The sequence below is a fragment of the Malaclemys terrapin genome, chromosome 1, assembly GCF_027887155.1.
Source record: "Malaclemys terrapin pileata isolate rMalTer1 chromosome 1, rMalTer1.hap1, whole genome shotgun sequence".
In the NCBI taxonomy this organism is placed as follows: domain Eukaryota; kingdom Metazoa; phylum Chordata; order Testudines; family Emydidae; genus Malaclemys; species Malaclemys terrapin.
Genome location: NC_071505.1, coordinates 302,816,216 through 302,831,219, shown reverse-complemented (window position 1 = coordinate 302,831,219; position 15,004 = coordinate 302,816,216). Strand labels below are relative to the sequence as shown.

General features: G+C 40.5%; 1 protein-coding gene across 3 annotated transcripts in view; it reads left to right on the top strand.

Moving 5' to 3' along the window:
• The window catches only part of NBEA (neurobeachin), an 817,568-nt gene that overhangs the window by 295,940 nt on the left and 506,624 nt on the right, over positions 1-15,004 (top strand). For all 3 annotated transcript variants that reach the window (XM_054015304.1, XM_054015305.1, XM_054015303.1), the window contains exons 23-24: positions 4,915-5,132; positions 6,362-6,515. In XM_054015304.1, coding sequence (XP_053871279.1) covers positions 4,915-5,132; positions 6,362-6,515 — 372 coding nt within the window. The remainder of the gene's footprint in view (positions 1-4,914; positions 5,133-6,361; positions 6,516-15,004) is intronic.

Genomic DNA, 15,004 nt, shown 5'->3' with positions numbered 1-15,004 from the left:
AGAGAAACTCTTCTGATAATGGAACACCCACAGTATATGGCTTTCCCTGACTGTGCCCAAAGAGAATTATTCACATCTTTAGTCTGTGTCTGTGTTTCTGCATTGGGGTCTCTGGTAAGGACTTCAACATATCTGACTCTCTCAGACCCCCAGAGGACTATGCTGGGAAAGCTTTACCTGACTAGCAAAGGTAGCCACTGGAAATCCTTCTTTTCCTTCAAGGTATCTAGTGGATCATGCTCAGGAAAAAAGGAGCAAGGTAGCAGACAAGATATCTCTTCCCAAGTCCTGTTAATGGCTATGGATTCTAGGCAGAAAACAGATCAATCTCTTTTACTATGATACACAATCAGTGCTCTGCTGAGTAGGTCAGGAGCGCCTAGGGTTTTGGAAATTCTCCCCCTCTTCTGCGGATTTCACAGTAGGACCAAGGAGCCCACCAGACTTAGAGCCCCTCCTAGGTTCTAGATTGGCCCTGCTGAAGTTCTAAGAGCTTCCAGGCCAGAACAACTTCATTTAGTCACTATTCCTCTCCTCTCTTCCTCGCCACTGCTGCTCCCCTTATCTGCTGTGCACCGGGGCACATTCCTGTGCCCTCTGCATGACTATAGCAAACGTCATCAACTTGGGCCAACAATTCACATGTGCATGGGAAACAGGAACTCAATTTCCAGTTTGGATTGCCTTATTGTTGCCCACCTTCCAGCCCTACTGTCTCCCTCCATGGCCAGGCTTTACACTGGTCTCACTTTACCACCATGAGGCTGTGTCTCAACAGACAGACCTTCAATTCAGTTTCCCCCTCCCCCTACAGGAATACTGACAGTCCCAGAATTACCTGATCCTCAGGTACAGGATAAAGATTGTTTCAAGCTGCTCAAGTGGGAGGATAAGCCTGACTTCACTTCCAGGATTGTGCATACATTGTTGGCATCATGGAGGCTCTTGTATTCAGTGTTACAGAAAGACACTGAGATCTTTGCTGAGAATCTCCAGTGTGTGGAAATGGATGACATCACCTTGCCACTCTAGCGATTGCCACATCCACTTAAGGATTCTTGGTAAAGACTTACTTGGCAAAAAGAGAGTCCGATTTAGAGAGAGCTTTAAAATGAACAAACAACTTTCTGCAAACAACCATGTACACAGGTTACTCCTCTACTGGTCAGATGGATTCAGTAGTCAACCAAGTCCCTTGAAACTAGGGATGACAGGTAGAGCTGATACAGATGTGGCCTGGTAGGATTATGTATAGTAGTTTGCAGCAGGCACCACTTAACATAGCATCAGGAACACCTTGAGAGGAATACTGATACCTGTAGCAGCACAATGGTCATCATCTGATCAGACATCTAAGGCTACCTTGTCTTTCTGAAGAACACTGCTGCATGAAGAACTCCAGAATCTGTAGTAGTCTCTCAGATATTTAGAATTCAGGGCTTCCAGAAGGTAGTTCCCTCCCCACAAAAACAACAGTACTCCTCTCAAAGTAACAGACTCTGGCTTTCCTGTATCTACCCCTACCGTTCAGGGAGAAGAACGTTCCTTTAACTAGGAGACTGAAAAAGAGTAATGCTAAGCTTCAGTGAGCAGAGATACTGAGCCTCTTCCTCCACTTCCTGCATTTGGCATGTAGGTACAGTACATTGACTTATGCATTGACAAGTGCCATGAGAGAGGGAGCATGGGTTCTTTTGTATGCAAACTCTCAAATTGGTGAAAACCTTCTCAAAATTACTGCAGCACCTCAAGCAAGGTATAGGATCTGCCACATTTTAAGGCACTCTGCATAATAGAGGGGGGAAAAAAAAACTTTAGCGAAGAAGGTGTCAAAGCTGTTCAAACTGTGATTTTTTTCAGTTGCCAGATGGTTTTTATTCTTAGTCTAAATCATCAAACAAAGACTGCTAATTCCAGGAAAATCAGCAAATGGACTGAGAAATAGGGGAGTAATGGGGAACAGATTGCTTCTATTGTGGAGTGTAGGTTTTTTTAGTTAAAATATCAAAGGGAGAAGGATGTAGGGATATATTCCTCTTCTTTCCTGTTTTAACCAATATCTATATATGGATCTATACATATAGAGAGATAATAAAATAGGCAGAGCTACACTATCTTATCTTGTCACTGTTACTCTTGTGTTTTCTCCTGTCTCTCCCTTCCCCCCTCCTTTGATAAATGCACTTGTTGCCTTTTGTTCAGATTGTAAATTCATCAGGCCAGGGACTATCTCTTTAATCTATGTTGGAATTAGAAGTCCCCAGCACAATGGCACCTTACTGAGGGTACTAAAAACTACTAAAATTAAAAGTGTTTATTCTAAATACTAAATACTTGTTTAGTATGTGATACAGAAAAAGACTAAAACACAGTACAGATATTTTATATAATCACTAGGAAAACTATGGCCACAGAATTCAAGACTGAAAGATCTCTCCAACTTGTGTACATATTCTTGATATTTCCAAATTCCATTTTTAGGTGAAATTTCCTCCTCCTTTTGTTACCTCATACTTTATTTTAATTACTGTTGTCTCCCAGGTTTTAGGAGTTGATCCTGGTCTCATTCAAATCAATGGTAAAAATCCCATGACTTCAGTGGTGTAGGATCAAGTCTGTAAAAATTATTCTGAGGAGATATAAAATAGACAAGCAGCAATAGCAGCAGAAATGTAGATCTTAACAGACCAGTTTGACAATTGAGTTAACAATGTGTCCCTCTCCTGCTCTCAAATGGAAGTTACAACATTTCAGACTAAAGATCAAGTGAACTTTGGAGCTGGGTTTCTGTACTATTCTGCTTTTTACAATGCAAAAATAAATACACCATTGATGTCTTTTTTTTCCTGACAATCAGCATGCAGTATTCAGGAATTTGCAATTGAAGGTGATTAAAAAAATCCACTAACTAAAATGCCATTTAAAGCAACTTGTTCTAAATTTGTTTCATTTAGAATAGAAAAGACAAAAAGAAAAGATCACCCAATCCATCTTCAGCTAATGCAATATTATTCCTTAGAATAAAATTTCTTTTGTATTGTCTAGTCTGCTTTTAAAATAATCCCAAGCAATGTGGCTTCTACTATTTCTTTTTTGGGAGACTGTACCACAGTCTAAGTGATTTCATCATTAGGAAGATTTTCCTAACATTCGGTTTAAATTCTCTCTCTCTTAAATTTTCCTCCCAGTAATCTTGTGTATCACACTAAATAATTCCTTTTTCTCCTTTGTGTGTGTTCACCAAGTAAAAACCGCTCAGGACTACCTAGAAATTAAAACAATATAATCCACAAATCAGCCACCTGCTAGGAGACACTAAAGGCTGTCCTGGTACACCAGAAAACTTGCTCAATTAAGACACAATCAGGTACAAGATACCTGGAAAGCTAGATTTGTACTTCTGAGAAAAAAAAGACTATGATGATGATCCTTCTAAAAAAGTATAGATTAAAACCCCCTGTGACGGGATCCCCGGGGTACAGCCTGGGACTGTGGGACAGCTGTGCCCCTTAGCTCTCCAGCCTAGGCTGTCTCTCACAATGCTTTGCTAGTGACAAGCTGCAAACTCCTCCAGGTGCTGTTATCACTCAGCGCAACCGCATGTGGAGCCCCACACCCCAGCTAGATTGCATGAATGCTCCCAGAGCCGCTCATGAATCACACAGAGAAAGACACCAGCCAGATCCTCCCAGCTCCAGCCTTGTACCTCAGGAACATGCCATCTTGGACTGCTCAAGACGAGTAGTGCAAGTTTATTAATTGGCTCACCACTTCATTAATGGATATACACCAGCCTTTGTAAACCTGAGCAGATACTTCAGGCAAACTCACTGGTAAAGATAAAAGGTAAAATAAGTTGATTGATTACAAAAAGATAGATTTTAAGTGATTATAAATGATAGGCAAAAAGTCAGAGTGGTTACCAAAATAAAATATAAGCATGCAGTCTAAACTCTCAACCCTATTAGACAGGGCAACATCTAGATTAAGCAATTTTTCTCAGCCCACTGGATATTGCAGATCACAGTACACAGGTTTCACCCTTGAAACCTGGGCCAGTATCCTCTGTTGGAGTCTTCAGTCTTCCGAGTGTCTTTGTTACTTGCAGCATAGGTGGGGGGTGTGGAGTAGAAAAGGCCAAGCATGGGGACATTGTGTTTTGTTTTATACGTTTAGTCCCATGTGCTGTGAGAACACAAGTCCAGGCATGTCTGGTGGGCATTGCTGATTCACAACGTCTCCTGTGAGTGAGTCATTGAATTGTAATTCCTCTGCTGGACAATGGCTGGTGATATCTGCTCAGCATCCACCCAGGCATTAGTTACCTTTCTTCTCATTATATCTGGAGAGCTAGTATCTGGGGACTTGCCACACGCACAGCATATTTTAGTGAAAACCATACAACTCAATTCTTATAATTTCAGATGCAATATTTAAATAGAACAATGGCTTTCAGCAGATCATAACCTTTCCCCTGACACCTCACATGGCATGCTTTACGTGCATGATCACAATTATATATAAATATGGGGGTTACAGGGCGCTCCCCCGAGGTATAGAGTGTCTCTCACTTCCCTCAAAATATCTAGACAGGATCAACTTGCCAAAAATAAACACACTGCAAACAAAATCCCTTCAGGGTGCACGTTGAGGAATCTGAAATGCAAAATGTCACTAAACAACTGAAAGGAAGGCCCAGATGTGAGGCCAGATTGTTAGCTGGCATAAATCAGAGTATTTTCAATGAGGCTACATCAAATGACACCAACTTTATCTGGATGGCACCACTGGTATATTTTATTTTTTTATTTTCAGCTCCAATTATAGCCCCTCCTTCTCCAAATCTTATCCATGTGCATTGTTAGAATTTATTGCATATGTTTAACACAAACTTTGAACTTTTTGTTAACATAGGCTGTGCAAGGTCGGTCTGTTACCCAGCAAGACAGAGACTTGCGAGTTGACTTGGGATTTCGAGGAATGCCAATGACAGAAGAACAACGACGCCAGTTTAGTCCAGGTCCACGCACAACTATGTTTCGTATTCCAGAGTTTAAATGGTCTCCAATGCACCAGAGGCTGCTGACAGATTTGCTGTTTGCATTAGAAACAGATGTACATGTTTGGAGAAGGTAGAAAAGCTATATTTCTTATTTTTAACTTTATTATGTATGTGTTTATCAGCGAAGTAAAGACATAATTAGATACAAGATGTATTGGTAACTACTTTTTTAAAGGTAAATTTCCATTGTAAAGTCAGCTTTACCAGACTTACCTTATTGTAGTATCTGACATGCCTCAGTTAATTCCTATTCTTTGTGAGGGATAAAAACTGTAGTATCTCACCTATCCTTTTTGAATTACTGTATCTTAATGGACTTTTTATTAGTAACCACTACATTTAATATGGGGATGACAAATATCTGTGACATTATTTTTAGTAGCCACTACTAGCGTTTGGAGGTGTTTGCATTCTTAATCCAGAAATATTTGTTCCACACACCGGTCTTCATCCTGTGTTTGAATAATTCATCTATCTTATGACTTAATACAGAGACTCCTCCAAGAGAATTTAGTAGGCAGTCACAGCTAGCCTATAAACAAGTTTTCATTTCTGTAAAGATTTCCAATTGTAAAACAATAAAGACATGCTTTGTCTTGATTAGCCTTGATGGCCACATTGCTATTAACTGTATATTTTTTGTCATAGCATCCTAATTCATTTATGTATTTAACACATTTTTAAAATTTAAAAAATAGTGCAAGTGATCTTGTGTCTTTTTAAAAACCATCTGTTTACCATTTTAAAAAAGAAGAATGTATTGCTTAAATACATTGCTTTTCACCTTGATGACTCTTCTGTTATGATTCCTTTTAGTTAAGCAAAGAAACTATCTTAATAGTTACTACTTGTAGTCCAGCGGTATATCAGGCACTATTTAATCTATTTCCCAGAATGGCATAATTCATTCTGCAAAGGCTGTAATGATGTATTATCAGTAGTTGAGAATTTGCTTAATTAAATCAGATTACCAATTGGCTTAAATGTAATTTCCACGTTTGTGTGACCATACTATAAAATAGTCAGTAGTAGTAGTTTTTTTTATACCAATCACTTTATTTTTGCCCCCTTTGTTTACCTGAAATTCACAGGCAAATTAGAAGTTTAGTTTGTAATTCCTTCTGCAATTAAGGCCAATACTGTTTGTTTACTGGCCACTAATTTCACGAACTTTTTATTATTTCAAAGACAATACCATACAACTAGGAAACATTCAAGTTCGGATTTCAAAAAACAGAGAATCTAAACTTTTAAAAAACTTTGGTGTTCTAATATCTTTTTTTTCCCCTATTTTTTTAGTCATTCTACAAAATCTGTAATGGACTTTGTCAATAGCAATGAAAACATTATTTTTGTACACAACACGATCCACCTCATTTCCCAGATGGTAGACAATATTATCATTGCTTGTGGAGGCATTTTACCATTGTTATCTGCAGCCACATCTCCAACTGTAAGTACAATATTTCCATCTAGTGGTCATGTTAAAAATTACTGTTAAGAATAGTAACACAGGATTGTCTGACTGAGTAGCTTTCTTTTTAACAGGAGAAAACACAACTGATTTCTTCCAAAAGTTTGATCAATATCAACCAAACTGTTAAGGTTTAGTGCAGGGGTAGGCAACCTTTCAGAAGTGGTGTGCCGAGTCTTCATTTATTCACTTTAATTTAAGGTTTCGCGTGTCGGTAGTACATTTTAACGTTTTTTTAGAAGGGGTCTCTCTCTAAGTGTATATTATATAACTAAACTATTGTTGTATGTAAAGTAAACAAGGTTTTCAAAATGTTTAAGAAGCTTCATTTAAAATTAAATTAAAATGCTGATCTTACGCCACCAGCCTGCTCAGCCCGCTGGGTGGGAGGTTCAGGGCAGAGGGCTGGGTATTGGGAGGGGTGGGGGGACTCGAGGTCAGGGCAGAAGGCTGGTGTGGGGGGGGGTTCAGGGCAGAGGGCTGGGTGTGGGGGGGGACTCGAGGTCAGGGCAGAAGGCTGGTGTGGGGGGGTTCAGGGCAGAGGGCTGGGTGTGTGGGGGGGACTCGAGGTCAGGGCAAAGGGCTGGGGTGTGTGTGGAGGTGCAGGGCACAAGGCTGGGTGGGGGGGTTCAGGGCAGGGCTGGGTGCGGGGGGGGACTTGAAGTCAGGGCAGAGGGTTGGGATGTATGGACGTGCAGGGTACAAGACTGGGTGTGGGGGGGTTCAGGGCAGAGGGCTGGGGTGTGTGTGGAGGTGCATGCAGGGCAGAAGGCGGGGTGTTGGGGGCAACTCGAGGTCAGGGCAGAGGGCTGGGGTGTGTGTGGGGGGTGCAGGGCAGATGGATGGGTGTGTGTTGGGGTGGGGAGGTGCAGGGCAGAAGACTGGGGTGCTCGGCTCGTGGGGGTGCTCCCAGCCCCTCCGCCCCCCCCCCTCAGTGGGCAGCAGCGTGCCACTCACAATTGGCTCGCGTGCCGTGTTTGCCATGCGGGCCGTAGGTTGCCGACCCCTGGTTTAGTGTTTTAATGTGCTGCGTTGGGAAGGGTGAAGAAAAGGCCTCCCCTTTAGCATGCAAAATGCAATTTAATTAGTAATAGCAATGTTTTGCTCTCACTATCTCATCTGAAGATCTAAAAACATTTTAAGTAAAAACAGTGTTATACCTCAAACACTCATGTAAGGAACTGTGGCTATTAATGACATTTTCAGATGGGGAAAATGAGATACAAATGGGTTAAGTGACTTCCCTAAAGTAATGCAACAGATCAGCAGCAGTGCCAATAATAGCGCTTAGGGATCCCTAAGCTCTATCTCCTGCTCAAGCCTCTGGACAACCCTCACTTATTGACTCATAGACTTTAAGGTCAGAAGGGACCATTGTGATCATCTGGTCTGACCTCCCGCATGATGCAGGCCACAAAGCCGTCCCTACCCTTTCCCTTGACTCTGCTGTTGAAGTCCCCAAATCCTGTGGTTTAGAGACTTCAATTAGCAGAGAATTCTCCAGCTAGCGATCCCTGCCCCATGCTGCGGAGGAAGGCGAAAACCCTCCAGGGCCTCTGCCAATCTACCCTGGAGGAAAATTCCTTCCCGACCCCAAATATGGCGATCAGTAAAACCCCGAGCACGTAGGCAAGATTCTCCAGCCTGACCCTCATTAGCCATTATACTATTTACCTGCCATGGCACGCTGTTCCTTTGACTAAAATCATGTTATCCCATTAAACCATTCCCTCCATAAACTTATCTAGCTTAATCTTAAAAGCAGACAGGTCCTTCGCCCCCACCGTTTCCCTCGGAAGGCTGTTCCAATATTTCACCCCTCTGATAGTCAGAAACCTTCGTCTAATTTCAAGCCTAAACTTCCCCACGGCCAGTTTATATCCATTCGTTCTCGTGTCCACATTAGTACTGAGCTGGAATAATTCCTCTCCCTCCCTGGTATTTATCCCTCTGATATATTTAAAGAGAGCAATCATATCCCCCCTCAGCCTTCGTTTGGTCAGGCTAAACAACCCGAGCTAATATAGGCACTTCTTTGCCTATATTCTTTATTACCAGTATTTATGTAACTAAAAATAGTTTCACACAATTGCTCTACTAGCTGGACCAATATTATTTGGTACTCAAACGTATTAATGGGCTAGCAACTGTCTAAACAGAATCATATGATACTGATTTAGACAATGGATATGTATATACTGTACCTATATTATTTGCATCATCTCAAATGACAAGCAGCTTTATTCTTGTTCTATTTGCTGTGCACAAAAAGTGTTGTAATTCACAAGTATGACTGCACCCTGCACTTTAGTCACAAGAATGACATCAAATATGTTAAAGGAAAGATTTCTAGAAAGTTACATTGCAAAGAAAGCTGCTTCTTAAATTGTACAGGGGAAAACCACAGCAATAGGTCTTAAGATGAAAGCTGCTCTGGTAGTGTTTAGAGGAAGGGCACTCAAACACGTTTTTCAAAACAAGCAGCTGGGGCTTTGTTTGAAAATGAAGATGCTTTATGTGGAATCCTCATAGTATATAAATATAAAACAGGCACGGTTTGAATTACTTGGCTATAATTCCATCTTTGGATCTTGGTGACTCTCTAGCTTTGCTATCATGATTTATGTCATTGCAAAACCACTTTATAGACCTTTAGTCCTGTAATTCAGAGTTGCCCTTTATTTATTGTGTATAATACATGAACATCCGATAAAGTCTTATAAATTACCCTTATCTTTTCAATAGTGTTGTGTTTATAATATCCTGGTTTGCAACAATAAGATGTTCTTAATGATTTTGCTCTATGTACCACGACATTTCAAAATTAAAAGGTTGAATATTTAAAAAAAAAATTCTTATCTAGACTATAGCAGACTCCCTTACAAAACATTCAGTTTTGTCATCTTGTTAGAATAGTAACAGCAAAAAAAATGTGTACAACACACTTCTTAATTAAAATGTAAGTACATTCATGATGTATATTTAGCCCAAGAACTTGTCACGTGTAAGTGGCTCAAGCTTTTCTCTTTGAGCTGGAGTTTATTTTAATAAAGGAAACCCTTTAGAATACATCCTTATATTATACATATGGGTATAGTCATTTCTCAGTTACTTGTGTGGTATTGTTCTATATTTAAAGATATTACAAAATGAACTGAATTTAAAACAGAGAGGTTATAACTCTGAAGTGTGCCAAACAGTACTGCTGAAATGCTACCCCAGATGAAAGCTGATCAAGTGGCATTGAATAAAAAGTTGGGAGTGGGACAATGAGTAATAGAGAGAGCTTGCCATGCAGGTGAGGGAGGTTTAGAAACAAGTACAATAACTCCTCACTTAATGCTGTAGTTATGTTCCTGAAAAATGCGACTTTAAGCGAAACAATGTTAAGCGAATCCAATTTTCCCATAAGAATTAATATAAATAGGAGGGTTAGGTTCCAGGGAAAAAATGTTCACCAGACTATATTTTATATCAGATGTATACACACACAACACAGTATAAGTTTTAAACAAACAATTTAATACTATACACAGCAATGATGATTATGAAGCTTGGTTGAGGTGGTGAAGTCAGAGGGTGGGATATTTCCCAGGGAATGCCTTACTGCTAAATGATGAACTAGCACTCGGCTGAGCCCTCAATAGTTAACACATTTTTGTTAATGTAGCCTCACGCTCTACAAGGCAGCACAAATCGAGGGAGGGGGGACACATGGCAGACAGAGAGACACCCTGTGTTTGAAAGAGAGAGATGCGCATTGCCCCTTTAAGTACGCTGACCCCACTCTAAGTACACTGCCTTTTTAAGTAGATCAGCAAGTTGAGATAGCAGCTGCTGCCAGCAAGCTCCCTGTGTCCTGAGCCCTGTTGTGTTCTCCCCCCCAACCCCGCTCTCTAGAGATTGGGTAAGTGGGGGGCAGGAGCAGGGGGAGAGGGACACCCTGACATTACCCTCACCCTCCCCTCTCCCCTCCCAGGACAGCAAGCAGGAGGTTCCCAGGAGCAGCTCCAAGGCAGAGGGAGGAGCAGCACATGGCAGTGGGGCAGAGGGACACTTGAACTACCGGCAACTGATAGCATGCTGGGCGGCTGCCGCACAGGGATCTTAGGGGAGTGGGGAGATGATAGGGGGGCTGCCGGTCCACCCTGGTTCCAAGCCTCCACCAGTTAACTGCAATGGGCTGCTCTTCCTGCTAGCAGGGGACAAAGTAAGCGGCTGCCAAACAACGTTATAAGGGAGCATTGTGCAACTTTAAACAAGCATGTTCCCTAACTGATCAGCAACATAACAAGGAAACAACGTTAACCAGGACGACTTTAAGTGAGGAGTTACTGTAGGTGTAAAGACATAAAGAAATCTGGGTAGACATGGATGTTAGACTTGCTTCTATGGGATAATACATACACACGTTGTAGATCACACTAGATATGTGCTTATTCAGTTTATCAAAAAGAATAAACTCATATGCTTTGTGTATTGTACTTCATTGCTTCGTAACTGTATTTCTCAACAATATTTTTGACATGTATCAAGGAATTTATAGTACTTCTCACTGAAAATCTGGGTGCCCATTTTGAACCTTTAAAATATTAATATCACATGACTTCCTTCGGGTGATTTAACCCTGTGGCACAGGACTTTTAATTTACACCTTCCTTCAACAGCATTACTGAATCTGACTCTCAGTGTATTTTATCTTTTGACCAAACATAAAGAAATGTGAAGAGGGACACGGTCCCTGGGCAAAAAAGAAAAAAATAATTAACACTTGTCATCCTATCTGATCATTAGTTTATGATGGAAAGAAAGGTAGTTAGCTGCTTTTCTAGTTTCATAGTTGTGATGTAGATTTTTTTTACCTAGCTATGTTTAATCCAGCATTTAACTCAGTCTCAAAAAGAGAGAGTTGTTGGTGTTTGTAGTTCATTTATTGAACCTCACAAACATTTCAGTCCCTTTATAAATTCAGGCTTCTCTTTGGTTTGATCTATATGATGAGTGTGTCTCTTGAGCTTCCTAGTTCCCTTACAATCCAGAATGTTGTACCTGTTAAAAAAATCAGTTCTTAAGAATCTGATCTTTTTATAGTAGTTAATAAGAGCCACAGGATACAAATTATTTTTCCCTTGAGTCTAGCTACCATTTATAAAAGGGGGAAGAGGATATCTTTCACTTAGCTGTTTCCCATTAGCAATGCAGGAGTTGAGCATTTAAAGCTTGAATTTCATTTAGGTCCTCAGCAGGAAGGAGCAAAGAAAAAAGCTAAAGAGAGGACCAAATGGTATTCACCCAAGAGTTCTGAAGGAACTCAAATGTGAAATTGCAGAACTAACAACTGTGGTATGTAACCTATCATTTAAATCAGCTTCTGTACCAGATGACTGAAGGATCTCCTATATAATGCCAATTTTTTTAAAAGGCTCCAGAGGCAATCTCGGCAATTAAAGCCCGATAAGCCTAACTTCAGTACTGGGCAAACTGGTTGAAACTATAGTAAAGAACAGAATTGTCAAACACACACAGATGAACATGATTTGTTGGGGAAGAGTCAACATGGTTTTTGTAAAGGGAAATCATGCTTCACCAATCTACTAGAATTCTTTGAGGGTGTCAACAAGCATGTGGACAAGGGGGATCCAGTGGACATAGTGTACTTAGATTTTCAGAAAGCCTTTGACAAGGTCCCTCAGCAAAGGCTCTTCAGCAAAGTAAGGTGTCACGGGTTAAGAGGGAAGGTCCTCTCATGGATCAGCTTCCATATAAGGAGAGATTAATAAGACTGGGACTTTTCAGCTTTGAAAAGAGACAACTAAGGGGGGATATTATCGAGATCTATAAAATCATGACTGGTATGAAGAAAGTAAATAAGGAAGTGTTATTTACTCCTTCTCATAACACAAGAACTAGGGGATACGAAATGAAATTCATAGGTAGCAGTTTTAAAACAAATAAAAGGAAGTATTTCTTCACACAACCCACAGCCAAACTGTGGAACTTTTTGTCAGGGGATGTTATGAAGGCCAAGACTATAATTGGGTTCAAAAAAGAACTAGGTAAATTCATGGAGGATAGGCCAATCAATGTCTATTAGCCAGGATGGGCAGGGATGGTGTCCCTAGCCTCTGTTTGCCAGAAGCTGGGAATGGGCATCAAGGGATGGATCACTTGATGATTACCTGTTCTGTTCATTCCCTCTGAAGCACCTGGCATTGGCCACTATCAGAAGACAAGATACTTTGCTAGATGGACCTCTGGTCTGACCCGGTATGGCCGTTCTTATGTTCTTGGAAACATTTTGAGGTCAACAGATGGGTATTTTCTGACAAACCATCTTTTGTTGGAAAATTCCCAACCATCTCTACTTTACAGTTAATTGGTGTAACTTAGACCTAATACTTTTATAACAAAGTAACCACAGCTGTTTTCCAATACACAACATGGTGTGTAGCATATTAACAAAAGAATTTCCTTGAGGTGGCTTAGTATAGTCCTGGTTGGCTCTTTGCATTGCTGAAAGGGCTCTGGAATGAGCTAAGGTGCCTAATTTCTATATGGCAAAAAATGTCAAACGTTACTGCCTGAAGTTAGGCACCTAACTCCATATTAAACATGTAAGTGACCTGATTTTTTTTTTTTTTTGAGGTGCTGGGTTTCTGTAAATGCTATTGATTTCAGTGGAAGCATAATATGATCAACTATTTCAGGCACCCAAGTTGGAAACTTTTTCCTTTAGTATGCATACAGCCAGTAGATAGGACAACACAAAGTCAGACCTGAGAGTAGGCTTAGATTTGACCAAGAATAGTTCAGGACTCTTCGTTGCAATAATCATATGCTAATTCTTCCTAGAAAATCACCTTCTGGCTACATTAATATTGCCTTGTCTTTAATTAACTTTTTTTCTTACAAGCTGGTTTTCAGGAGGTCAGAACAGGAGCTAACTGCCTTTGAGATTCAAAAGCTCCCCAGGATCCTTTCCGCTTTCTGCTGCATTACTATAAGACAAGTCTCATAATCAGTGGAGTAGATTTGGAGGTGCTCTTTGTTCTGATATCGCCCACTGTAGCAATCATCATGAAATAGAAAGCTCAGTCATAAGAATGGCTATGTTGTACTCACCTACATTTTCATTGTGATATTGCTATCTTTTTATTTGCATAACTATGTACAGTGTAGTCAAAATTAGCTCATTAAAGCCACAGCAGGGGGTCTCTGTGTAGTTACATCAGGTGTCAGCTTTGGACTCAATTTTCTGCTCTCCAGTTCTGAAAGAGATTGAATCATTGCAGAGCTATCTGCTGTGAATCTGTAGGGATCAGCTGAAAGCAGAGTATTGTATGCCAAGAGATGCGTAGAGCAGTTGATATCAACAGTTTTAATTTTAAAACACTCCAACAAAGCCCTGTGTCTATCCCGCATTGCAGTGGATACAGAAGAAGGGAAAGTAGAAATTCAAAGAGAAAAGTTTAAAAGATGGAGACAACGAGAACCGCAGCGTTCTTCCACCCTGGACCGTCTAAGGGCAAAATAAGTAAGCCAGGGCTCAGTCCTGCTCCTATTGCATAACTCACATTCAGTTCATAATCATCGTCCAAATTAGTACATACTTGTGAAAAGTGAAATTAGAGCATAAGGAAAAACTTTGAAAAGAAAACGATTCTCCCAAAAGTAAAATCCTAAATTGGGTTCATTTGTTAAAATAAATAAATAAAAATTGAAACTAATCTTTAAGATGGAGTTCACATTGCTGTTTACCATTTCCTGCATTCACTTGATATTAAATAAATTTACATTTTCAATAAATTCAGGTATCATTTACCATTCATGAAAGCAAGATAAGAGTGGTTCCTTCATGGCAGCAGAACCTTGAAGTAAATTTAAAAATAACTTTACAATATAGTTTGAATATGGTATTTTTATATGATATATTATTAATCATGTTTATTATGGTGGCCCCTAAGGGGCAATCAAGAGTGCTAGGCACTCTATAAACATAGAATAGTAGGTGGTCCCTGCCCCAGAGAACTTACAATCTAATAGACAGGACTGACACAGGGTGGGGAAAAGGGTATAACACAAAACCATAGTGAATTATGTGGTGGCAGTAAATGTCCCTTTTTTGGAGAGGGGGTGAGGTTATTTAGGAGGGGAAGAGATAAGAGAGATGATGGAGACAGGCCCTGGTAACAGCATCAAATGTGGAGTGAAGCTGATGTGAAAAGATTGTAAGTGGGGTGTAGGGGAAGGATTGGAGCAAGCAGCCAATCAACCCAGGGCAGAAAAAGTCCAGTCAAAACTGTAGAAAGTTCTCTGAGTGTGCAAATGACCAAAGGTTCCTGCTTTGGCTGCTTATACCACTACTTGCTGAACTCTCTCACTGGCTTGCTACAGTTTTCCCTCAAGGCCATGCAGCAGGAGGGAGAGGGAGACACCATCTGACATTTTCCATTATAAGACCCTGTTCT